The sequence below is a fragment of the Empidonax traillii genome, unplaced genomic scaffold (genome assembly GCF_003031625.1).
Source record: "Empidonax traillii isolate 1590-97213 ecotype Southwest subspecies unplaced genomic scaffold, ASM303162v1 scaffold22:size5013007, whole genome shotgun sequence".
In the NCBI taxonomy this organism is placed as follows: domain Eukaryota; kingdom Metazoa; phylum Chordata; class Aves; order Passeriformes; family Tyrannidae; genus Empidonax; species Empidonax traillii.
In genome coordinates this window covers 1-25169 of record NW_020955215.1, presented here as the reverse complement: position 1 = coordinate 25169, position 25169 = coordinate 1, and the positions used below count along the sequence as shown (strand labels likewise).

Below are 25169 nucleotides of genomic sequence, written 5' to 3'. Positions count from 1 at the left end.
GGTGAGGGTCGTGACTATCACCAGGGAGGAGCAGGAGAAGGGGGCAGCCTGGACAGGGGATGCAGGGTGGGTTTGGGGTTCAGGGCTGGCAGCAGCAGTGACAGCTCTGTGCGCAGCGCGGGGGGGCCACATGCAGCTGCACTGGGATGAGAATAGCAAGTGCGGCTGGTAGCTAGGGAACAGTTGCTATGGGAGCGGGCCGAGGAGGAGTTCTCACACTCAGAGGGGGCATCTTGGGGTAAAATCCACGAATTTTCTGCAGCCGTGGAAGGAAGGAAGGCAGGCGGGGGGATGGGGAGTGCCTGGAGATTGCTATTCCCACCGCACTGGTTGGGATGCTTGTGCCGCCCTCCTGGCGCTGCCTGGGCCATGACACCCTGGCACCAAGGTCCCAGGGTCACCAGCATGTTCGTGTACCTGTCACAAGTCAGGGTGGTTCTGGGGCAGGGCTGGGGTGTGAGAAGAGCCATGGCCAGCCCTGAGCAGGGCAGGGAATGGGCTCTGCCTGTCCCAAGCTCCCCCTGCCCCATGGTGCCTCAACATTTAGGGTATGTTTTGTCCCCATCCCTGTCCTTGCTGAGGGCTAGCAGCATGCAGGTATGGGGATGCTGGTGTATGGCCACAGCTGTAGCGGGTTGATCTGGACCCCACATACACAGGTGAGCTCTGGGTGGGTCCTGGGGGCCCCAGGCAGTGCCCCACAATGTAGGGCTGTGGCGGCAGCTCCACACACCATTTTCAGGGGTGAAGGATGCTCTCAGCTGTTGCCTGGGCAACAGCTCCTCCTCCAGCCCACCATGTGGTTCGGGGAGCGCTCCCCCGCCTGCCTCCCCCCGCCGCCTTGGGGAAGGGGACGGGAAGGGGAAGGGGAAGGCAGCTCCCGGCCCCCGGTGCTGGCGGGGCCGGAGGCCTGGCTCCCTTCACCCACCCTTGGCCTGGCCTGACAATGCCCGCAGACCCCGCCGTGCCCTCCACCTCCGTGGTGCCCATGCCTCAAGGGAGCACCCCATCCCCCCCGCATGGCCGCAGCTCCCTGCTCGCCCTGGGTGCTGCTGGGGCACCCCCACAACCATCGAGCCGGCGCTGCCCAGCTGCCACGGCCGCACTGTGAGGTCGGATCGCAGGAGGAGAGTTCCAGCAAGGTGAGTCTGGGCCAGAGCCAAGGGGGCCGGGGGACACATGGCCACTGTGGCCCTGCTGCTAGCGAGGTGGTGGGGCTTGGCCGGCTGCCAGAGCTGCTATGCCTGGCTGTGGCGGGAGCAGATTGCCAGTGGATTCCCCAGGTCATTCCCTGGCTGGGATGGAGGAAGTCCTTCCGGCCAGGCCCTGGCAGAACAATGCGCCGTGTGTGCAGCCATAGCGGGCACCCGCCACCCTGCCCACGGGGAGGAAGCGGCGACGGGGTCATGGCCTGCGTGGGGCACCCACACCCTGTCACCCACCCGGCATCCGGCTCAGCTCTGTCCTGTAATCATGCTGCCCTGCTCCTGCCACAGCTCCAGGGTGCAGTGAAAGGACAGCGGGGACTCTTGCCCCCAAGCTTGGTGCAGTCCCAAGGAAACAGAGTGGTCTCCCAGGAATGCCATGACTACTGGCCTCAGTCACAGCAGAGAAGAGCTGGTGACAATTCCCCCTCTCCGCTGATAGCAAATGGCTGGGAGAGCCCCAGCACAGGGGACAGTTGCTCAGGCCAGGCTGGCGAGGATTCTGCTTTGGGGTACAGCAGCCCCAAGGGAGCAGGGTGACCCCAGGATAGACTGCCATGTCACCCAGTGCCACTTCTGTCCCTCACTGTCCTGTGGGCCAGGCTGGCACCACTGTCCCACAGAGCCACTCATCCCACTGCAGTGCCTGGGAGGGGCTGTAGCAGTGCCCGTTAAGATCTTGCCAGCGGCTGGGCTGCCCTCCCTGCTGGTATCCCTGCACTGGCCTGGCCATCCCCCTGGGGAGCACTTGGTTGTCACCCCCTGAGGAAGGTCTGGATGGCCCTGGGGGAGCGGGTGGTTGCACTCCTGAGCACCCCCGGACGAGTGCGAGGCCACCGACCGTGGGAGCCAGTGGCACCACCCCACGAGGCATCGCGGGGCCATCACCTCTCCGAACTGGAAGCCGCCATCCGGAGATCCCCGTCCCCCATCCCTTGGGGCTCCTGCGGCCACCGCCGGGGGATACCCCAGCCCTCTCGCCACCGGCATCCCACCGCCGTTCCGCGGGGGCGGGGAGGGGGAATCCCGTGTCAGTGCCGGTCTCCCCGCCGGTAGCCCCCGGACGGCGGCGGGTCCTGGGGAGGGGAGCGCGGGGGGCCCGCGGGTCCCTCCCCGAGCCGAGGGCGGGGCGGAGCGGCGGGGCGGGAGCCCGGGCGGGCGGGGCGGCGCGCGGCGGCGGCGCGGGAGCGCTCACCGGAGACAAAGGCAGCGCCGGGAGGCGGCGGCGGCGCCGCGCACCGGGCCCCCTCCCCCGCCGCCCTATGGAGCCGCCGCCCGCCGCCTGAGCCACGTGCGCCGCCGCCGCCGGTAACGGGAGCCGCGGAGGGAGCGGGCGCGGCGCCTCCGCCTGTTGCGCGGTGCGGGGGCAGCGGGGCCGGGGCGGGGGCGCGCCGCGCGTACCGGGGCGTGAATCTCCCGTCCGGCCCCGGCGGGCGCGCGCCCCGGGGGAGGAGGACGAGGAGGATGGTGATGAGGAAGGGGTGCCGCGCCCGGCACCGGGAACGGGGAGGTTCCCCGCCGGGGTGTCACCCTCCGCCGGAGGCACCGGGCAGGGATGCGACGCGGGTAGCGGGGTCCAGGCCGCGGCCGGGGGCAGTGGAGCGGCCCGAGGGCACCGGCGGGGCCCGGCTCGGCGGCCGCCCCGCTCCCCGCCCGGTATGAGTGTCTCCAGCCCGGCCCTGCTCCTCCCCCAGCCCGCACGTCCCCGGCAGCCCCGCTCCCCCCGCACGCCCCAGCTGCGAACGCCCCCGGTCCGCGGCGCCGCCAGCCATTCCTGCACCGCTTGCCGGTGTCCCCCTTGCCATCATCCCGGGGCTCGACCCACGGCCCTTCCCGCCCGGTGCCCCGCTCCCCGGGGATGCCCAGGCTGCCGGCGCGGAGCCTGTTGCAGCCGCGGCCGGCGAGCTCTGCCCGCACCCAGTGGCCTCAGACGGGCAGCGGGGACCCCTTCCCCAGACACCCACATCGCAGTACTGACTCTGCCCACGCGTTTGTCTGCGTGATGGAGGAACCCCCACTGCCTGCCAGTGGCCAGGGCCCCTGCCCCTTCCTTCCCCATTGCTCCTTCCTTCCCCATTGCTCCTTCCTTCCCCATTGCTCCTTCCTTCCGCCGGGCTCGGCCCTCTGGCCCTGCCAGCACCCTCAGCACCTGGTGGCACTGCCGTGGCCCCTTGCCAGCAGCGTGGCCCTGGTCCGCAGGGTGGTCGAGCACCCCGCACCCCTTCACCCGTGTCTGAGCAGAAGAACCACATGAGAGCAATGGTGCCTCCGTGGTTGCCCAGCCCTCGGCTGCCGCCGCTCCAGGCTCATCCTTCTCCCTGCTGCCGAGCCCATTTTCACCCACACCACCACAATGAGAATCCTAATGGGTGCTTACGTGCCTGCCTGTGAGCACCCATAGGTGCTGCTCCCTGCCCACTGCGGGGCACACCTGCCCCGGGCACACACCGTTGTCATTCGTTGCTGGGCTGGACGTGACTGAGCCATCACCCTGCCTGAGGGCTGGGACCTGGCAGAGGTGATGGTTCCCATCCTCACCACCACTTGGTCCTGCATTGCTGTGTCGAGGTGCCACCATGCCCTGAGCCTCCTTGGCTGGCTGCGAGGCCAGCCATGGCCACAGTGCACGTGTTCTTGCAAGCGCCACGTGCCACCGGCAACTGGGAGCTCTGCACATCCCTCATTCTCCCCGGGGCACCCCAGGGCACCCCGCTGTGTGGCAGCACAGGAATGAATGAGCTGCCTGGGCTCAGCAGCCAATTTGGGGTGTGCTGGGTGAGCAGGAGAAGAGGATGCCAGTGGGCACCCCATGATCTGAAAGGTCAGGACCACAGCATCCATCTGCTGCCCCAGAGTGCCCGGCAGCGCTGTAGGGAGGTTCTGGATGGGGTGTGCAGGTTTGCAGCCATGGAGGCAATGATGGGGTGCATGAGGGGGGCCAGGAACGTTCCCCCCCGGCTGCGGGCACTGCGGCGCATGTGGAGCGAGTCACCATGGGAACAGGGCGTCCACGTTTCCGTGTCGCTCACGCTCGCGTCTGTCTCGTTGCAGGGCCCCCACCCCGGCGGTCCCCCCCCAGCGATGGGCAGCGGGACCCCGCCAGCCCCATCCCCCCGCCGCCCGCCCCGCCGACCCCCTGCCCCGCCGCCCGCCCAGCGCACCCAGGCCTGACCCACCCGCTCCAGCCCCCCCCAGCTCCATGGCGAGGATGGACCCCTGACGGCAGGCGCCCGCGGGCCAGAGGAGACGGCGCCGGGCACGGCCCGGGGAGATGCCCTCGGCGGCCCTGACAGCATCGGGTCCTCCCTGACCCTGCCGCCGCCCTGAGCATCCCGTCCCCCACCCCGAGGGCAGGGAAAGGCGGGGGCCTCCCCCCGGGTCCGGCAGCCAAGATGGTGATGTCCCAGGGCACCTACACCTTCCTCACCTGCTTCGCGGGCTTCTGGCTCATCTGGGGGCTCATCGTGCTGCTGTGCTGCTTCTGCAGCTACCTGCGGCGGCGGGTGAAGCGGCAGCAGGAGGAGCGGCTGCGGGAGCAGAGCCTGCGCGCGCTGGAGATGGAGCCACTGCACTATGAGGGTTACAGGGGCAGCCCCCCCGGCATCGCCATTCCCCACCGCCTCCGCCTCGACCCCCACCATCATCATCACCCCCACCACATCCCACCCCCCCGGCCCTGGAGCTGCCGGCACGGTAAGGAGCAGGGAGGGGCTCTCGCATCCCCGGAGCACGTTCCTCCCCCTGTTTTGGGGGGGATACGACGTGAGAGCCGGAGCGCAGCACTGACGGCAGCAGGGGTCCGGGGGGGGCTTTGCCTTGCAGAGTCGGACCTGTCAAAGCCGCCGTGCTATGAGGAAGCTCTGTTGATGGCAGAGCCCCCCCCACCATACAGCGAGGTGCTGATGGACACGCGGGGGCTCTACCGCAAAATCAACGCCCCTTTCCTGAGCCACGAGCGGCTGGAGAAGCAGGAGCAGCCCCCCAGCTATAAACCGCTTTTCCTTGATGCCGGCTATGGTTCGGCACTGCACCTGCCCCGCTCAGCCAGCCCTGGCCCTGCCTGCCCGGACCTCTATCTGCAGCAGGAGTGCTCCCCACGCATGTTTCCCAGCTGGACGGACTCGGAGCTCAGCAGCAGGGACACCTACGAGCCGGGACCCTGGCACCTCCCGGTCTCCATGCCCCTCTTCGGCAGGACTACCGCCGTGTAACGGCGGCCGCGGGGGACCCCCGGACCTTGCCATGCACCTGGGGGGTGGGTGGTTTTGATTGCCCGTGTCACCTCGGGGACACCTGCCCCGGCGCGGGCCATCGCCGCCGGCGCGGAAGGGGCTGGTTCCCCGTCTGGCCCCCGCCAGCCCCCCCATGGCCGGGGTCGCTGGGGACCCGGACTCTGCTCTGTTTCTTAAACTTTTTGTTTGTTACAGTTTGAGAATAAAAGTTTGTGGCTCGGGTTTGCCTCCCCGCAGGCTGGCATCATGGGATCCCCACACCACTCCCAGCCCTCCCTGCCCCCCCAGCAGGCTGCAGCCCCCGTGGGAGACGCTTTATTTATTAACAGACATGAGCACACTGCCGGTACAGAACTTGTGCTTTCCAAAAAGTTTCCAAGGGGAACAAGGGGAGAGGGGCCAAGCAGGGGCCAAGCAAGGGGGGATGGGGCTCCCAGCAAGGAGGGAGTCGGGAAGGGGTAAAAGCCCCCACACCAACTCCCTGCTGGGATTTGAGGGGGGACGCCGCTGGCTGCAGCCTCGCCTCGGTCGGGTCACTTTATTGCCATATTCATTTATTATTATTATTATTATTTCTTTTCTTTGAACTCGTGCAAAGTACTGGGGGACTCCTGGGGGGGGCACGAAGAGAACGAGGACCCTGTCCCACAGCCAGGCAGGGGATGCGAGCGTGTGTGTCGTCCCCCCCAAAGGGGCGCTGGAGTATCGGGGGGGGGGCTGCTAAGGTGGGGCTGGGGGGCTGACACGGCTCCTACCGACAACTTAAAAAAGAGAGAAGGGGGGGCTGTAAAAGGTGCCCCGGGGCGGGGTTGCAGCGGGGTGGCCCCCACCTAGAGGCCTCATCCTGCGGGGCCCCAGTGGGGTGAGGGGGGGCCCGGCCCCTGGCTGCAGCCCCCTCGTGCCCCGCGCCGGCCGGGGCAGGCTGCCTGCGCCGGCAGCGGGGCCTGGGCTTACAGGGCCCCCCCAAAGCTCTCCTCCTCCTCGGGCAGGGGGTCTGCGTCCCAGCATGTGATGTCGATCTCTGGAGGACAGGGAAGGGGGGGTCAAGATGGCTTGGGGTGCCCCATGGAGGGACAGACCTCACTCTTCACTGTCCTCACTCACCTGGGGGCTTGTTGTAGAAGACGGGCTGGGGGGCTTTGGCCGACAGCTCCTCGGGGGGGGGCACCTCCTCCTCCTGGGACTGGCTGAAATAGCCCTCGCTGGCCTGGGGGTTGGGGGTAGGTGGTCAGGACCCCCCCAGCTACTCCACCACACCCTGACCTCCCACCCACCGGTGGTGCTCACCTGCTCCCCACGACCTGGTGTCCCATCCTTGGGGGCCATCTCCCCATTGGTGATGGGGGGACTCTCTCTGCCTGGACTGTCCTCCTGGGGCACGTGTTGGCAGCCGAGATCCTGGGACTGGGGGTCCCCCTCGCCAGCTGCTTCATCCTCTTCCTCATCCTCCTGCTCCGCATCGCAGAAGGTGGCAGGGGGCTCAGGCAACTCGTCCAGGCTCAGCAGAGCCCCCTCTTCAGGCAGTGCAGATGGGGGGGCTTCGGGGACAGGGACAGCAGGCAGGGGCCAAGCAGCTGGGGGTGTTGCCCCATCACTCTGCCACAGGTCGATGAGGCTCTCAGGGTTGGGAGCCTCCCCAGTCTGAGGCTCAGCGGCCATGGGCAGTGGGGAGGGCTCGGCAGGCTCCAGGGTCACCAGGTCCCCCAGGGCATCACCCCCCGCTGTCCACACCGGCCTGGGGCTGCTGGGCTCATCCCTGGGGGGCTCAGTGGCCTTGTCCTCGGGCCCTGGGAAGGGCCAGTGCTGCTCGGGCGTGGCTGGCCCGGGCTCCTGTGCGCTGGGGCTGGGGGACTCTGCAAGGAGGGGACAGCAGTCAGTGGGGACAGACACCCTCATCCAGGGCTGGGCGTCACCCAGGAACAGGGTTGCAGCTGGAGGGGATTTGGGGTCCTATGGACTGGGCACAATGTGGGGATGCTGCAGGGATGGGTGGGAGTGGCTGGACAGGGAAGGGACTGTGGCATGCACCAGGGGACCAGGGAGTGAGGGGACATGAAGGGGCAAGGTGATCCCTTGGGGAGCAGCTGGGAGGCAGAAGGGGCTGTGGAGGGGATGGGAGAAGGGAAAGCTGGGACGCACTAGAAGAGGTCAGTGGGCCAAGTGGGGACGCAGCAGGGACATATGGTGCCTGCAGCAGAACTGGCTCAGATGCAGTGGGGTACAGAGGGGCAGAGGGGATGCACAGGGGGAGGCAACAGCCCTGGCAAGGATGGTACAGTGGGATGGTGCAGATAGGGCAGCATCACACTGGGATGTGCAGCAGGGACAGCCAGCATGTACGGAGCATGGGAAATGCACTGGAGATGGGGGGATGCATGGCAGGGGCTGTAGCAGAGACAGCAGGGATGCACTGGTGCCAGGAAGTGCACCGGAGGCAGCAGGGATGCAGCAACGATGGCGGGGCTACATTGGGGGATGCAGCAGAGACGGCGGGGATGCAGCAGCACAGAACAGTAGGAACGGCGGGGATGTGCTGGGGGACACAGCAGAGACGGTGGGGATACGCCACGGGGTACAGACGGGACAGCACGGATGCACTGAGCGATGCAAAGGCAGTTGGCAGAGCTGCAAGGGGGGTTGCAGCAGAGCCAGGGGGGCTGCAGCACGGAATGTGCTGTAAGACACAGCAGAGATAGTGGGGATATGCCGAGGGATGCAGATGGGACAGCACAGATGCACTGAGCGATGCATGGGCGGTTGGCAGGGCCACAGGGGGGCTGCAGCAGAGCCAGGGGGCTGCTGTGGGGGATGCACTGTGGGAAACTACGGGGGTGGGCCCGGGTAGCCCCAGGTAGAGGGAGGCAGCGCCAGCCCTGCGCCCACCTTTGGGCGTTGCCGGCGTCTCGTCAGCGGACGCGCGGGTGCCCAGGTTGCCCAGCGGCGTGGTGGCTGGGCTGGGCTCGCAGGGGCTGCAGCCCGCTGCCGAGACCTTGCGGAAGGCGTCCGACTGGCTGCCTGCAGACAAGGGAGATGGGGTGGCGTGGGAGGGCTGCCCACATCGAGGGGGGGACCATCATCCCAGCACCGCTCCTGCCCTACACCAACCCAGCCGCCAGCTGCCAAATGCACATCATGTCGTACCAGCCACCATGTCTTCCCCTCTGGGGTGGCCGGGCAGAGGGTCCCATGGGTGCAGCAACCACCACGCCCTCTCAAGGCATAACCACCACCCCACCAGTATGGGAAATGGCAGCCCCATACCTGCCATGGTGCACACTGGCCCTGCCCACACACTGCCCACCTGTGACTTGGCACTGCGCTGGCACTGCTTTGCCTCTGCAGGTACAGCTTTGTGCCCCGTCACCCATGCTTGGCAGGGACACAACCCTACATGGCCCCTCGCCTCCCCTTCGGCACAGCTCCACATGATCCAGGGCATCACTTTTTCCATCCCATGCTGCTCCATGGGCACAGTCCTGCATGGTTCAGGGCAGAGATGTCCCATCCCCCTCTGCCCCATGGGCACAGCTATCCCATCCCCTTCTTCCCTATAGGCACAGCCCCACATGATCCTGGGCATAGCCTTTTCCTTTCCATGCTGCCCCATGAGTACAGTCCTGCATGATCCAGGGCACAGTTGTCCCGTCCCCTTTCTGCCCCATTGACAGAACCTGCCCTGAGCCCTCTCTACCCCATGGGCACAGTCTGCTCCATCCCACCACGGAGCATCAACTCCCCAGGCACAGCTCTGCCCTGTCCCCATCTGACCCACGGGCACAGCCTGCCCAACACTCCCTCCCCAGGGGCACAGCCCCGGCCAGGGCACGTCGAGTGCCCAGGGGTGTGGGCACGGTCCCGCCTGGGTGCCCATCCCCCTTGGGGTGCCCACAGGAGGGGCGATGCCTCTGCTGTCGGTCCGGTGTGCTGTGGGGCTGGGGGCCCGTGGCTCGGCCCCCCGGAGCTGTGTGCCCAGGAGCTCCCAGCTACCTACATGGGAAAAAAGAGGAGAGATTTGGGGTGCGGTGGCAGGTGATATAGGGGAAGGGGGTCCGCGGGGGGGAGGAGGAGGAGGAGGAGGAAGAAGGTGGCCCGCTGTCAGCTGTCTTTATGAAAGGACAGTGCAGACGACCTGTGAGAGAGACAGACGGACGGACAGACGGAGAAAGAGAAAGAGAGAGAGAGCAAAGAGATGGGTCAGTCCCTGCTCAGTGCAGTTGTGGTGGGGCTGGAGCACCAGGGCACCAGGATGGGAGGCCAGAGGGATGGGAGGCAACACCGACAGCGTGGCAGGAGAATGGCAGGACAAGAGGATGGAAAGGCAGCAGGACAAAAAGACGGGAGGCAGCACTGCCTGGCCAGGTGAGGAGAGAGCCCAGAACACGGTCGTGGGACCAACTATGTGCTCAAGCACAACCCAGCCCCACAGTGTGAATCTACGGCACAACCCACGGCACGGCCCCACGGCACAGCCCACAGCACTGCCCCGAGGCACAGCACCACAGCACAACCCCCCAGCACAGCCCCACGGCACAGCCCATGGCACAACACCACAGCAAGGGCACACATCACAGGCTTCCTCCTGGCACAGAACCATGGCACAGCCCCCCAGCACAGCCCCCCCTGCACAGCACCATGACACAGCCCCACGGCTGGAGGCACCCACCAGGACAGCCAGACCCTGTCCAAAAGCCGCAAAAACAATCCTGGAGCTGGAACCCAGACTGTGGGGCAGACCGACCTCTCCATGGGGCACAGCTGGCACCACACTGAGTGCCCCACATCTGCCTTGCTCACTCCTGCCCCTTTTAGCTGTCATCATGGGATGTGCTCCCAAGCAACCCCTGGACTTTCAGCTGCCTCTCCTGCCGTACCAACCACGTACCCAAACTGCCTGCTGGTGCAGTGCTGTGACAGGTGAGCGGACGACACTGAGCTGAAAACACACCGACATCGAGCCCTGCCAAGCTGCCCCAGCTGCAGGGGCCACGTGATTTGCGGTGGCAGTGGCGGTGATGATGTCAGTGATGGTGGCACAGCAGAGCAGGATGAACCCTGCCATCCTTGTGACCTTGGCATCCAGAACTGTGATGCCAGGGATGGCAGAGGGTACACACCCCACCCCCATTGCATCCCCAGTCCCTCCACATCCCACTGTGACTTGTTGAGCTGTGACACCACACTCACCTGCTCCACAGGCCCCCCTAGTCTCTCAGTGCCCACCCTGCTGCCCACAGACCCTCCTCAGCCGCTCACCTGTCCTGTGGCTGCCTGGCGAGACAGCATCGCTGCTGCCCGATGCCACCCGCTCCTGCTGCTTGAAGAAGTCCCGGGGGTTGTCGGGCCGCTGAGCAATGATGGCAGCAGCCTCCTGTGTGGATGAGGAAGGTTGAGCCCCATTGCCCTGGTGGGCTGGGGCTGTGGGACCACCCTCCATGCACCCTCCAGCTGCATCCCCATCCAGCTGTGGGCACTGCTGGCTGGCGAGCAAGGACTAGCACTGGCCATCACCACACTCACCTCCACCTCTGACTCCGATTTCCTGAACTGCTGCCTGTCATCCTCCTCTTGCTGGTCCCCCTGGGAAGAGATGCAGCATCACCTCCCAAGCTCTGGGATGTCCTGGGCATCCATCTGGGAAAATCCCTTCCCTACCCAGTGGCAGGCCCGACTCCAACTTACAAAGATGGACTGCTCCTTCAGGCGCTGCCGGGCCTCCTCCGCCTCCAAGCTCTGCTGCTTCCTCCTGCCATGGGGGCACGGGGGAGAGGGGTTGGGCACCGGCTCCTACCGGTCCCTGCCCCAATTCTACCCCATGAGGGACAACCATGTGCCCACCCGGCCACTCGCAGCGCGTGCTCAGACATTCTGCACCCACATCCCACCCAGTCCCTGCCGTGCCTGTGCTCCTCGATCTGCTCCTCACGCTCCCGGTAGCGCCGCTCCCGCTCCTCCTGCTCCAGCCGCTCCTGCTCCATCCGTTCCTGCTCAAACCGCAGCCGGGCATCCAGGGCCTTTTTCCGCTCTTCCTCCTTACGCAATTCCTCCTCTTTCTGGTGTGTGTGGGGGTGAATGAGAGGGCTGCCCATCACTCACCCCGCCCTCTCCCAGGGGCTACTGGCTGCTCCCCCATACCCCACCTTGGCCTGCTCCCAGAACTGCTCCCGGTTGAGCCGCTTCATCTCCACGGTGGCATCAGTTTTCTGGTAAGTGGTGCCCTGGGACAGAGGAGAGGTGGGGGGGGTGGAGGGACTGGGATCAGCGAGGGGGAATGACAGTAAGTGGCACACAGGGTGAGGGGCTGCAGCAGACAGGAGCCCCGGGTGAAAGGGAGGCCCCAGACCCGCCACCATTGCCATCGCTGCCATGGGGACATTACCACGGGCTCGGCGTTCTCGTCCTCACGCAGCCGCAGGCGGTGCAGCACCGGGCTGGAGACACGGGCCAGCCCGTTGGAGAGCCGCTGCCCGATGGCCCCTGGGTCAATGTCCTCCACGCTGCTGGCGTTGACGATGACATCGACACCCTGGGGAGGACAAGCAGCCATGAGGGTTCAGGGTTGGTGCCCCGGCAGCATTGTCCCCCTCCCCCGTGTCACCCACCTGGAAGAACTCAGCGATCTTGGCTACGTGGCTGGCGCAGGCGCATTTGCGGGCATCTGGCACATCCTCACCCACCTGTGGCAGCCAGGGAGGGGCTGAGCCGGGAGGGGCAGCAGGGTGACCCCCACCCCACTGACCACCATGGGACAGCGGGACTGTGGGGCACCTGTACCTCCCTGGCCACTGCCAGTTCCTCGCTCATACCCAGCCATGGGCACAGCACAGCCCCCCCTCAGCATGGCCCCACACACACTCACCCAGTTGACGAGTACATATTTGGGGAGCACGGCCTGGGGGTCCTTGACGCTGCAGAAGCCATACATCACCTTCTGGATCTCAAAGTGGCCGGAGAGCTCCAGCAAACCTCCACCTGGCACAGCACCATCAACCCATGTCCACTCAGCACCAGGAATGGGTGCCAGGGAAAACACTGGCAGAGCTGAGCCAGCAGAGGGGACAGAGGACCTTACCTCCTGATGCTGCCAGCTTCAGGTCATCAGAGCCATCTTCGTACGTGTAGAGGGCCCTGGGGAGACAGTGTGGGTGAACCACAGCCAGAGAGAGCGTGAGGAGGACCCCCCACCTCCCCATCCTGGTCACACTGAGGTCAGGGCAGGCCCTGAGGGACTGGCTGGGTGTCCCCAAGCCACCATATAACCACCCCAAACCTTTGTCCATCACCATCATCAAGGGCCAGGCTACCAGGCAGGGCAGGTAGGATGTGGGGCAGGGTTCATCCCCCCATCCTTGCTGGCAGCCACAGAGCAGGGTCAGAAGTTTTGGGGACAGAAGGGTCACTTGGGCACAAGGACCCACTGACTGCTGTGCCACAAGCCACCACAGCCTCACAGCTCTTCGCACACCCATCCCTGTCCCCCCACGACCCTGCCAGCTAGTGACCAGGTTTGGGGACAGCCCCGTGCCCCCAGTAGGAACCCAGGGCTGCTCACGTGCCCATCTGCGTGAGCCGCCAGCCCAGCAGGCACCAGGCTGGGGGAGGACGCTGGAGCACCAGCAGCAGCAAATCAATGTGCCGCCGGGGTGTGATGGGGCCGTCATGGAGACTGTTCCTTGGAAACCATTCCCAGCTGATGGGAAACCCCCTGTCGCTCCCACCATGCCCTGGCCAGCCCCCCCAGGGGCTCCACGGGGACCCCCACCAGCCCGCACCTCCCCAGGGGCACACAGCCAGCAACGGAGAGGGGACCGCACATGCCAAATTGATCCAGGGCGGGTGGGCGAGGGAATGGATGTCGCTAGGCAACCAGCATCCTCCATCACCATGGCAACCCCCCCCCATCCCAGCTGGGATGCAGCTCGCCCCGATGACGAGGTGATTAGTGGAGGGGAGCGGGGGAGGCAGGCAGGCAGCGGGGACCTGCGGGGCCTGGCAGGCACCCAAACCTGCCTGCCACCGTCACGCGCTGCACCCGGAAAGCCGGGGTCGCCCGTGCTGGATCCCCCACATCCCTGCACCACAGTTCTGCCGATCAGCATTCGGCTGGTGGAGCCCACACAGTGCTTATTGAAGCCCCAAAATCCCTGCGGTGCCGGGCAGAACCATCCCCACCTGAGCTCACAGCTTCCAGCCACAGCCTGGGGGACAGGAATTGAGGGTCCTATGGGCACAGCCACCCCCTAAACAGGGCCGTGGCTGGAGCTAAAAAGCAGGGGGAAGGCAGGCAGGTGCCTAACAGGGAGAGGGCCTCCCTCCGACTCCAGCACCCGCCGCCCCCCAAGCCCCTGGCAGCCAGCCGCAGATAATTGCACCAACAAGATTGACTTTAATCCGCACATCCCGATCCCGCTAATCGGCCGCCCCAGCCGGCGCCAGCTTCCAGGCCTGGAACAGCTGCAAAGTGCCGTCTGTGATGCCTGTGCCGGGGAAGGGTGGCAAATGTAGCCCCTGATCCCCCAGGAATGAGGGAAGACAGCAGCAGGGCTGCGGGGTGGAGGCTGGCAGGGTGGGATGCAGCCGCCTGCAGATGGGAGGAAAGAAGTAGGGCAGAGCCACGGCATCACTGCCTTGGGAGCCCTGTGGGTGCTGGGGGCATTCACTGCCTCCTCTCCCCCCCCGAAACCCTGCCATGCTGGGTGGTGTCTGAGCACGGGGCTGCTGCCTGCACCCAGGGATGCTCCCAGGGCAGCTGGGACTTGCCATGGACACAGCCCAGCAGCATGGTCTGACCCCACACTGCATGGAGGTTTCCAGTCCATGGGACAGGGAGCCATGCTGGGGCCAGCAGCATCCCCCAGAAATGCCCCCTATGACCCACAGCCCGACAGCATCACCATGACCCCCTGGCAGTGGGGACCAGCTGTGCCACAGCGGGTGCTGGAAGTATCGTGCACCATTTACTTTCCTTCCATGGGCTTTAACCCCTCCACCCAACCCATAGTCCCTTCCTACCCCAGGGCTCCAGGTATGTGGGTCACCCGTGGATGGAGGTGGCCCATGCAGCCCAGGGATGCCTCCCTGTAGGTGGGGAGCTCCAGCAAGGATCTCCCATCACTCCATCAAGGGGAGCATGGCCCCACTGCCCTTGCATGGCCCCGCTGCTCAATGGAGCCGGCAGAGCAGTACCTCTGGGTGCCAGCACCCAGGGCTCCTGCAGCAGCCCACCCCTCACACCATGGCAGGGTCACATTGCCCCAGCCTCCCATCCCAGCCCCGGCACATGTGTTTCCAATGTAGCTGGGAGCTCCAGGGAGTCGGCGTGCTCAGAAAGCAGCACCAAATTCCTTTCCGATCGAGTAATGGGCCCCAGCAGCCTTCGCGGGGCCGGGCAGGGGGAGGGGATGGTCGGACCCTCCAGGACCGGGCTGGAGCAGGGGGAATCCCAGACTAAACACAGGGATCTCGGCCAGGCAAGAACGCGGCATCCCCCGGCACCAGCCCAGGACCGGGGCTCTGGCGCGGTGTCCTCCCAGAACCTGGCTCAGCCAGGCTGGGCCCCCACCCCATGGGATTGTCCCCATCATCTTGCCCGATGCAGCCCCCCCAACATCACCCCTCATCCTACACCCCGGCACCGGGCCCTGCAGGAGGGATGGTGCTACCACGGGCACCGAGTGCCAGGCATCCCAGTGGCCATGGGATGGAGCAGCTGGGGACGACGGCAATCTCAGTTCCGAGAACGGGGATGGCGAGGGATCACTGCCCGGCCGGCCTCAACGCTTGAGAGGGTGGGGGGAGACCCGGCATCAGCACTCGCCTTCCCGGGAACCGATTCTGCTGTTCTCAGCAGCTTTGGCAGGGACGGCTCCTTTGCAGCGGATGCCGGGAAGCGAGATGTACCCAGAGCTGACAGCTGCCGCCTGGTCGGCAACAAGCACGGCGCTTGCCCACAGTGCCCTTGGGCTGCCGGCGGGGCCTCGGGGCCCCACGGAGACCCCAGGGCTGGTGGGGACCAGGACCTACGCAGGCCCACGCAGCCCTATCCCGAGAGCAGGGACCCGGCTAAAGATGGGCGTGTGTCCGGCTGGGCGGTGGGTGCAGCCCAGTTGGGAGGTGGGTGCCCCGGCTGAGTGGTGGGTGCACAGTAGCCCCCTCCCCGCCCCCTCGGAGAGCACCATGCACAGCATGCACCCAGCACCCCACACCGCCCAGTGCTCCGGCTCTGCCCAGAGAGCTGCACCCCGGCGTGCCGGCATCATCCCCGCACGGCACAGGCACCCTGGGGGGCAACGAGGGGGTCTCGGGGCAGACGGCCCCAGCCAGCCCCACGGCACCTCGGTGGAGTGGGAGATGCAGGTGGGCGCTGGGGGACGTGGGCTGGCAGCGGGTGATGCTCCCTGCAGCGGGGCCTGGATCCAGCCGGGCCCCGGCACCGCAGAACGGAGTGCCCCGCACTGAGGTATGGAGAGCAGGGTGGGCAGCCGTGGGGTCCCACCGGAGAGAGCCACCCCCCACCCTAAGTCCGCAGCAATCCCAGACCGCCGGGGCAATCCCAGGCCGACGCACCGAGGTCCCCCAGGGATGTGGCACCCCCGGAACTTGGGGGATCCGGGGGCAGCGGGGGATGCTTGGTGCCCCCGCGGCCGCAGGCCTCGCCCCGCCGAGCAGCGGGACCGCCTGCTGTCGGGGTACCAGCGTGGCCGGTTGAGGAGCGGGGCCGGGCTGGGGGTGCCCCGATCCCCTCCTCATCCCCCGCCCCCGGGCGCCCCTGCCCGCGGCTCCGGCTCCAGACAATGGCGAGGGACCAGGGCCGGGCCCAGTATCGGGGAGCCCCCCGGGGCCCTCCTCGCCGTGCGCGGATCCCCCGTTCCCGGCTCTCGCTATCCGGCGGGGATCGCGCCGGGGGCTCCGGGGGGCGGCGGGTCCCGGCGCTCGCACGTGCCGGCCCGGCGCAGACAAAGCGGGGACCGCGCCCCGGCCCGGTGCGGCGGCGGAGGGCAGGTGCGGGCACCGGAGCCGGCGGGCCGGGCACACCCCCCGCCGCCCCGCCCGCCTTTGTGTGCCGGGGCTCCCGGGGACGGCGGGGGGCGCAGCGCGGGGCGCGGCCGGTGTTACCGGGCGGCTCCGTGCACAAAGGGCGGCGGCGGCGGCGGGGACAAAGGGGCGGCGGCGGCGGCGGCGGGCGCGCTCACCAGTCGGTGGGGCTATCCTCGCCGATCACGTCCTGGTAGGAGGCGAGCAGCTCCAGGCGGTGCGCCGCGAAGCCGACGCCAGCCATGGCAGGGCCGGGATGCTGCCGGGGGACCGGAGGGACCGGCCGCCTGCCCGCCTCCGAGACACTGCCGCAGCGGCCGGGCGGAGGGGCGAGCGGCGGGGAGGCTCCGCCCGCCGCCGCGCCCGGTCCTAGCGCCGCGAACGGCGGCCCCCCTCCCCTCCCCTCCGCCCCCCGCCGACCGGCCCCCGCCCCCGCCGCGCCCCCGGAGCGCCCCCAGGGCACGCCGCCGACTGCGCCGACCGGCCCCTGGCCGGGACCCCGGAGATGCGGGCGGCATCGCCCCCGCACAGGGCATCGCCCCCGCACACAGTTCGCCCCCGGCATCCCGCAGACCGGGCTCTGCTCAGTCCCAGCAACACCGCGCCCCGGGTCGTCCCTCGCCCCAGGGACACTGAACCCCGTCTCAGCTCCTCACAGGAACCTGTACCCCGGGTGGTTTCTCATCTCCGCCCTGGGGACCTGCATCCTGTGCTGCCCCCCCGGGAACCTGCACCCTGGGAACCTCACTGGGTGGTCCTCTGCATCTCCGGACCCTCCCCCGCCCCATGTTCTCTTCACTCAGGGGATACAGCAACACCCGGCTTCCTATGCCTTCAGCTCCCCCACCCCACAGAGTCTTCGTGCCCGAGGTTTCCTCTCCAAGGACACGGCACCGTGGGCTCTGCCCCACACACCCAGCTGTGCTCTCACTGCTGTGATGAGTCAGTGGACACAGCCTTTTTGGGGGCCCCTTTGCTGCCTGCCTACCCCTCCATGCCCACTGCCCCCAGTCCTTGCCTCCCATCAGAACTCTGCCAGGCTCTGTCCAACCTTTCCCAGGAGGTTTTGCCTCTGTGTGAACTCTCACAGTTGCATTTGCACTGACCCACGCAGGGCTCTGCAGGGGCTCCCAGCCAGGTCCTCATGCTCCTGCCAGGGCAGGCAGTGTCACCCTGTCCTCCAGCACTGCCCCCAGCCTGGACCAGAACCGTGCTGAAGGGTTCTCTCTGCCGGAGCAGCAGTGGCCTGATCCCTGCAGGTTGGGGTTGTTGCTAGTGTGACCCTTCCCAAACCAAGCCCTTCAGAGCAGCCTGTGGATGAGCTCAGTGGGACAGGGGACAGAGTGCTATGGGCCCTGCCTGTGCTGTCTGCTCCCCTCATGCCCTCCTTGCACTAGCATTTCTGAGTGAGGCCAGAGTGGGAGCCGCCCTAAGAGGTTGTGAGAGTTTGGGAGCAGCTGCAGAGCAGCTGCCGGGGCCAGTGAGGGGGCTGGGGCCGTGGCAGGCACCCCACAAGAGGATCAGATGACTTTGGGGGTGGATGTGGCGGGACCCTGCTCAGGGACATGGTGGGAGCCCTAAGCCTGCTGCTGCCAGGCTTTGTTCTCAGAGCAGCGAGGCTGCAGCCCCTCCCAAGGCTCCACCTCCACAGCCCACCCGAGACCCTCCTTCCGCTGCCTGTGCACAAGCTCCTCACATGGTGCGCAGAGCTGGTGGGCAAGAGCTGCTCTTGGCAAAGCACAGAGGCACCTTGGGTGGTAGAGCCATCATCAGTAGGGCCAGAGGCAACAGGGCATGAACCCAAAGGAGCTGAGCCTTGGTGAGTGCAGACCTGGCAGTGGCACAGGGGGGCTGGCTGTGGCTCTGTGGCTCTGCCCTGGCCCTCCTCCAAGGCCGGGCACCCCCAGGCTGAGCTGGCAGAACCTGTTCACAGGCCGTGCTACCACCGCAGGCTCCGTCCCGCACGGCTGCCTCCCCCTGCCCTTTCCCTGCCCTCCACTCACTGGTTGCTGTCCAGGCTGAGCCAGGGTTGGCTTGGTAGCTACTCACGTGGGGCCGCAGTCGCCTCACCTTCCCCTGTGCTTCCCCTGACCTTGGCTGCACAGCTGGGACTCACGCTCAGGCACTCACCCATCCCTGCTCCTCCCAGCCCTGCCAGGCAGGCACTGTCTGTTTCTGTCCCTTTTTACAGCTGTGTCCTGCTGCTCCTCAGTGTGACCATCCCACTGCCCACATGTGGCACAGCCTGAGCACCCAGCCCAGCCTCAGCCATTTTCCATCACTCTTTTCCCTGCCTCATCTTTGATGGGGTTTTGCACTCCTGTAGCTGGCAGTAGGAAGATGTGGCACCGCTGCCCAGATCTGGGTAATGCCAGGAGGCATTTGGCTTCCCATAGCCAGCTCCTGCCCCCGTGGAACCTTCCAGTAGATTAGCAGGACAATCTCCCTTACAATTGCTCATCACTGCAAGAGCTGCAATTATTAATGACCGTTCCAGCTGTCAGAGCAGAGCAGGAGGAGAACACTCGCTTCCCCACACCCGCTGCCCTCGAGCCCGTTCCAGGCGGAGGTGCCGGCACAGCCTCACACCCATCCTCCGGGACAGCAGCTGCATCGCGTGAGCGAACGCTTGGCTGCTCCGTGTCGGAGAACGCCCAGAGCTGGTGCACGTGGCCCACGTGTGTCCCATGACTTCTTGTCCCCTGTGCAGGACTCAGGGCCAGGGCACAGCAGGGACCAGAGGACACTGCCAGGTAAGTGGGGACTACCAGGGTGAGACCCCTGCCCCATTTTGCCCCTCAGATTAGTTACTGCCTCTGTTAGTGATCCTGCCTGCTACAAACACAGAGGGATGACCCAAGCAGCCTAAGGGGTCCAGCCTGGGCTGGCGCGGGCAGAGGAGGAGAAATCTGAGGCGAAGATTTTCCCTGGAAAGCTGGAAGGAGCTGAGTCAGGCCCCAGGGGGGAGTAGGATGAGGGCAGAGCATGACCTTCCCAGCTGGCTGCACCTCGTTCAGTAAAACCACAGGCCTGGAGGCAGCCGGCACTCGCAGAGATGTGTTTATTAAAGGCACTAAAAGCACCGTGGCTACATCAGTGCAGCCCGACTGGAGGGTGTGGGTTGGGGGAGGGGGCATCGATGGGCCCAGGACGGTGGTGGCAGAGCACTCTTTGGTAGGAAGCTGTGCCCAAGCCTTGCGGGAGCAGATGGTCAGCTGGCCATCAGCACACGCTGCCAGCTCAGGGCTGGGGCACACCAGGCTGGGGGTGCTGCCAGCTTCAGGGGAACAGTGGGCTGGCAAGGCACAGACTCTCATTGGAATGCAGCCAGGGCAGGAAGCCACTGCAGCAGTTTGTGGGGTGACTGGGGGGTTGCTGTGGGCAGGGGAGCAGGGCTGGGTTTCCAGCCCCATGTACTAAGCACACAGCAGGGAAGGTGAGGAAGAGTGTGGCAGGGGGCTGGTCCTCACCCATTCAGGGATGTGACAGGAACATCCCTGCCCCAGCACTGAGCTGCCAGGCAGCAAGGGAGCAGCCTGGCTGTGCCAGAGCATCCCTGATTCCAGCCTCGGCACAGCTGTGCCCACTATGCTGCGTGGTTCAGGGGCAGGAGATCCATGCAGTGTCCCCTTTCCCAGGGCTCCTAGGGCCAGTCAGGAAGCACAGAAGCCACCCAGCTATAAGGGCTCTGCACCCAGCACTGTCTCCAGCTGAATTCAGGCCAGGAGCTGCCAGGAAAGAGGCAGGAGCAAGGGGAAGGGCCAAGGGCCCAGCCTGGCTCCCTGGAGGCATCAGGATGGGGGGAGAGGAGCATGCAGGGCCAGGGGCATGGGTGGGCACAGCTGAACTTCCACCCCTCACACATGGGAGAAAGCATGGCTCTTGCAGAGCGGCTTGTCCTTCTTGGAGTAGAACGTCTTCCCTTCCAGGTTGGTCTGGCAGATCTGGGGAGGAGAGTACAGGTGGTCAGGTCAGGGAGGCTGAGTCAGCCTCCAGGTCTCCCCCACCCCCAAAGCCCAGCACTGGTGTCACACAGGTAGCAGGGACCAAAAGGCTCAGAGCCAATTCCCAAGCCCCCAGCACAGAGCCAAGTAGGGAAAACCTTGTGGCAACAGGGTCCCTGTGCTGCTGGTGTACCCCACACGGGGCGTGACTGTCAGGAAGAGACACAGGCACAAGTCTCACCGCACAGACGAAGCAAGTGTCGTGCCAGCTGAACCCCAGCGCCTCCAGGAACCGGTCCCCAGCATCGATCTTGAAGTCACAGCCACGGCACTTGGTGCCAAACATCTTCTCGTAGTCTGTGTGGAGAGGTAGAGCCCAGGTCAGCGTTTCTCCGCACCACAGCCCCTCATCACCTCGGGGGAGCAGGGCAGCAGCTCAGCTGGGAACCCACAGGCACAGCCTGGGGCCAACCTGCTGCAAGTCCTGAGGGGACGATGCCCCAGACACCCAGGCAAAGTGCCTGTGCTGTGCAAGTGGCCTGGCCACCACAGGGCTGCAGGGAGGAGGCAAACCTCATCTCCCAGGGTGCAGCACTCGCTTTGATGTACATCCTCCCTCATCACCATGGCAACACAGGAGCAATGGCACTACCGGCAGGACTGGGATAGAGAGCTCAGGGCTGCAGGAGCTCCCCGTGGCTCAGGACAGCTCACTCCCCACCCCTGTGGGCAGCTGCTGAGCCCCAACAGTGCACCAGGGCCACATGGGGTGACACATGGGGTCCCTGGGTCCTACCTCTCTCACAGTAGGGCTGTCCCTCCTCCATGTAGAAGGCTCGGTTGCGGATGGGAGTTTTGCAGGCATTGCAAGTGAAGCACTGCACGTGCCAGGTCATCTTCAGCGCATGCATGACCTCCTGGAGGGGAGACACTGTCAGCCAGGGGCAGGACCACCCAGAGCAGGAAGGGACAAGGGATCCCATGCGTTGGGATCATGGTGGGAAGGGACAGAGCCAGGTACCTGTAGGTGAGCAGGGAGCAAGGACAGGAGGTGCAGGACAGGCTGAGGGACACTCACCCCAGTGATCTTCTTCTTGCACTTGGCACAGCTGGGCGCGTAGCGTGTGTCGTAGCACTTCGGGCAGAAGATGGAGCCTTTCTCCTCAAAGAAGCCGCCCTCATCCAGCACCTTCCTGCACTGGCAGCAGATGAACTCCTCGGGATGGTAATAATGTCCCAGTGCCACCAGGTACCGTCCCCTGCAGCAGGACAGAGCCATGTCAGCCACGCCAGGGCCCAGGACGCTGGCAGGGGGTGGCAGTGGCCAGGGCTCACCTGATGACCTTGTTGCACTTGTAGCAGAGGGGGGTGCGGCCGGGCCCCTCAGGGGCCTGCTGGGCCGCCTGCACGATGGAGCTGCGGTTCTGCATGGGGGTCGGCGTGGCCGGCTGGCTGTGCTTGCTCACCACCGTGCTTGTCTTGTCCGGGGCGTAGCGCTCGGCAAACGACGGGTCCACAGCCCAGGGTGGGCGGCTGGTGGGGCCAGGGGTGGCAGTGGGGGTCCTGGGGGCTGCATGCACACACAAGTCTCTACAACAGTCCTGATCCCTCTGCAGCCCCCTCCCAGAACCTGTGGCTGGGCGAGTGGCATCCCCCAGCAGCCCCACTCCTCTCCTAAAAAGCCCAGAGATGTTTTGCTCACCCAGTCCCGGCTCAGTCTTCATCGCTGCTCCTGGAGATGGGTCTGACACGGAGACCTGGCTACAGAACACGCAGTTAATCCAGCCTGCCCCACTCTGCTGCCCAGAGGGTGCAGGCAGGGCCCCCCACCCCAACAAGCAGGTAGGACTTGGCCAAGCCCCCGTGCCCAGCCGGTAGCTGGTTTGGTGATGAGGTACCATCAGTCCTGCCAAGACACAGCACCCCTGGGGTGTCTGGTACCCACTGTGGTGGTCTGAGGAGCAGCAGGAGAGAGGGATCGGGGCTGCTTTGGACTGACCAGGGACCCTGGGGGCCCCACAGACTCTGGCTGCCTGCTCACATATGGTGATCACTCACAGTCACACTGGGGTGCAGAGGGGATTGGACCTGACTTGATGCAGGAAGCCCTGGGGCCCAACTCAGCAGATTTGGGGACAAGCAGGGCAAGCCAGGGCCAGAGAGGCACAGCCCACCTGAGAGAGGGGACAGGGACAGAGGGAGAGCCTGTGGCTCTATGTCTCTCCAGGGCAAACACAAGAAGGTGATGGTTATGAACCCAGGAGCTTTTATTAGTGGCAGAGCAAACTGGGCAGAGCTGGGACCCAAGGGCCATAGCACCAGGGCAGAAGGCATCACAGGCAGGTGAAGGTAAAAAATGGGGTGCAGTGCACCGCTCCCGCCCAGCTTCATGGAGCAAGGAACAGCCCTGGCTGCCTTCCCTGCCCCACACAGGGAGAAGTGGGTGACAGCCACCAGCTCTGCCCAGCTGCCCCACGCCAGGCCCATAGGACACCATGCCCCAGGTGCAGGTGCTGCCCAAACATCAAAACACCCCAGCAGGATTTTGCCAGCGCCATCAGCCACCCCCAACCTGCTGGGGCACGACAGCGCAGTTCAGCATTCCCAGCTGAGGTGCAACAATGCCCAACGGGTCCTGCCCAGGACATGCAGCCCCACGGGGCTTCTGCTGCCACACACTCCCCTTACCTGGGCTTCCTAACAAACACCTCATCATGATCCTCCACTGAGCGCAGCAGGAGAAAAAGGAGGAAACAGAGTCAGTCTGCGGAGACCGAGGCCAGGCACAACAGAAGGGGAAAGGGAAGGCGGGAAAATCGACCTCCCCACCTGCCATCCCTCTGCTCCAAGGCACAGCCCTGCCCAGCCATGGGGCAGAGCACAGCCCCAGACCAGTGGCACCACCACAAGCCCACACACAGCCCCGGGCAGCTCCCGCTGGCGCAGAAACCCATGGGGACCACATAGGGCCAAGAACAACACTACGGTGCCACAACACAGCCCCTGTTGGGCTCCAGCAACCCAGGCAAAGTCCATCACCCCCAGCCAGCACCAGGCCCTGCAGGAACTCACTGCCATCTGTGCCCGTCAGCTGGGCCAGTTTGCGGAAGGAGCGGGACTGGGAGGTCCCGGTGCGGGGCTGCCAGTCCTCAGCGTCCTCCAACATCCGCAGCTTCCCAGGGTTGCACCCAGGGGTGCTGGGGGGCTCCAGCAGCTGAGGGGGCTGCCTGTGAGTGACAGAGGGTAGGAGCTCAGCCAACACCAAGCACAGACCCTGCTTCAGCACAGGGTAGCGCTCCCAAAGGTGCCCTGGCACAGGCCAACACCTCTGCCAGACCCTGGCACTCACCGCTGCTCCACCATACCCCAGCTGGACCCACGGACATCCCTGTGGTATCAGAAAAAACGGCGGCACAACAGTCAATGGTTGACCCATAGCTCAGCTCATCCCTCACGTACACACCCACAGCCTCAGAGATACACGAGCCTCATGGAAATGTCAACAGCATTCACTCCTGACCAGCCTTGCAGCCATTCCATGGCCCCACAGGACACCATGCCCCGGACTAGTTCCTGCCCAGGAGCTCCCAATACCCCAATCAAGGTGCTGTCAGTGCCACCAGCCACCCCCACTCACTGTGTCCAGCACACAGTGCTGCATCTCAGCCTCCTCAGCCGGGTGCCAGCAGTGCCCAGAGGTCCTGCTTGGCACAGGGACACCATTTGAGGACACCTGTATGGCATATGTGTCCAGGCAGGACCCTCCAAGGTGAGTCAAAGCAGTGGCTGAGCACTGGTAGTGTCTGTTGTGGGCTGAGGGAAGGGGGGCTCTGTGGCTCTGCCAACAGGTCAGTTCTGAGAAAGGGAGAGGACGGAGAGGGAGACAAGAAACCACTACAGGGCAAAGGGCTTCCTGAGAGTCACAACAAGCAGCGAGGGTGAGGGCAAATGAGCTGGTGGTACTCACTCAGCTCAGTCTATCCACCTGGCAGCTCCACACCAGGCTCAAGGGACTATGTGCCCCAAGTGCAGGCACTACCCAGCACCTCCCAACATCGCATAGCCAGGTTTCCCAGTGCCATCAGACTCCTCCACCACCCATATGCCCCAAAAGCTAAGGTGCAGCTCAGCATCCCCAGCTCAGAGCCAGCAGTGCCCAGACACCTGCCTGGGACATGCAGCCCCTGCACACACTCCCCTTACCTGGGCTTTTTAACAAGCTCATCCTCACCATCCTCCACTGAGCACAACATGAGAGAAAGGGGGAGACGGATTCAGTCTGCTGCAATCAAGGCCCAGGCACAACAGGAAGGGAAAGGGCAAGGAAAAGGAAAAGGAGGAAAACCAACCACTCCAACCACCATCCCCTTACCCCATTGCATAGCCCTGCCCGGCCATGGGGCAGAGCACAGCCCCAGACCAGTGGCACCACCACGAGCTCACACACAGCCCTGGGCAGCTCCCGCTGGTTCAGCTGCCCTCAAGGGGTGGTTTGGAGCCAAAACCAAAGCCCTGGTGTCACATAACCCCACAGCCTCTGCCAGATTCTAGCTACCCCAACACAGTCCATCGCCCCCAGCCAGCGCCAGGCCCTGCAGGAACTCACTGCCATCTGTGCCCGTCAGCTGGGCCAGTTTGCGGAAGGAGCGGGACTGGGAGGTCCCGGTGCGGGGCTGCCAGTCCTCAGCGTCCTCCAACATCCGCAGCTTCCCAGGATCACACCCGGGGCTTCTGGGGGGCTCCAGCAGCTGAGGGGG

At 65.5% G+C, this 25169-nt stretch overlaps 3 protein-coding genes across 6 annotated transcripts; 1 reads left to right on the top strand and 2 right to left on the bottom strand.

Moving 5' to 3' along the window:
* The first annotated feature begins 831 nt into the window (after nucleotides 1-831).
* PRR7 (proline rich 7, synaptic) lies at nucleotides 832-5658 on the top strand. 3 transcript variants are annotated; one of them, XM_027900800.1, is made up of 3 exons: nucleotides 832-1142; nucleotides 4257-4898; nucleotides 5028-5658. In XM_027900800.1, exons 2-3 carry the CDS (start codon nucleotides 4598-4600, stop codon nucleotides 5414-5416), a joined length of 690 nt encoding a protein of 229 aa, XP_027756601.1. In that variant the 5' UTR covers nucleotides 832-1142; nucleotides 4257-4597; the 3' UTR covers nucleotides 5417-5658. The 3 variants fall into 3 exon arrangements, with proteins under 3 accessions (XP_027756601.1, XP_027756593.1, XP_027756585.1); XM_027900792.1 differs by having other exon boundaries at nucleotides 5001-5658; XM_027900784.1 differs by having other exon boundaries at nucleotides 4257-5658.
* Nucleotides 5659-5741: 83 nt separating this feature from the next.
* DBN1 (drebrin 1) lies at nucleotides 5742-16795 on the bottom strand. 2 transcript variants are annotated; one of them, XM_027900764.1, is made up of 15 exons: nucleotides 16627-16795; nucleotides 12507-12562; nucleotides 12294-12406; nucleotides 12037-12111; nucleotides 11814-11960; nucleotides 11575-11652; nucleotides 11336-11487; nucleotides 11117-11180; nucleotides 10955-11014; nucleotides 10691-10805; nucleotides 9429-9566; nucleotides 8321-8452; nucleotides 6725-7290; nucleotides 6542-6644; nucleotides 5742-6458 (listed from the first exon to the last, which is right to left on the bottom strand). In XM_027900764.1, the coding sequence occupies exons 1-15, from the start codon at nucleotides 16710-16712 to the stop codon at nucleotides 6388-6390; spliced, it is 1956 nt and encodes a 651-aa protein (XP_027756565.1). In that variant the 5' UTR covers nucleotides 16713-16795; the 3' UTR covers nucleotides 5742-6387. The 2 variants fall into 2 exon arrangements, with proteins under 2 accessions (XP_027756565.1, XP_027756574.1); XM_027900773.1 differs by lacking the exon at nucleotides 9429-9566.
* Nucleotides 16796-19790: 2995 nt separating this feature from the next.
* PDLIM7 (PDZ and LIM domain 7) lies at nucleotides 19791-25166 on the bottom strand (the record flags this gene model as incomplete). The annotated part of the gene is made up of 11 exons (XM_027900750.1): nucleotides 19791-20412; nucleotides 20654-20769; nucleotides 21209-21329; nucleotides 21491-21671; nucleotides 21748-21982; nucleotides 22115-22173; nucleotides 23101-23137; nucleotides 23485-23639; nucleotides 23762-23800; nucleotides 24616-24652; nucleotides 25019-25166. Coding segments are annotated over 11 exons (1215 nt in total), but the record flags the coding sequence as incomplete, so codon positions are not given.
* Between the last annotated feature and the right edge of the window lie 3 nt (nucleotides 25167-25169).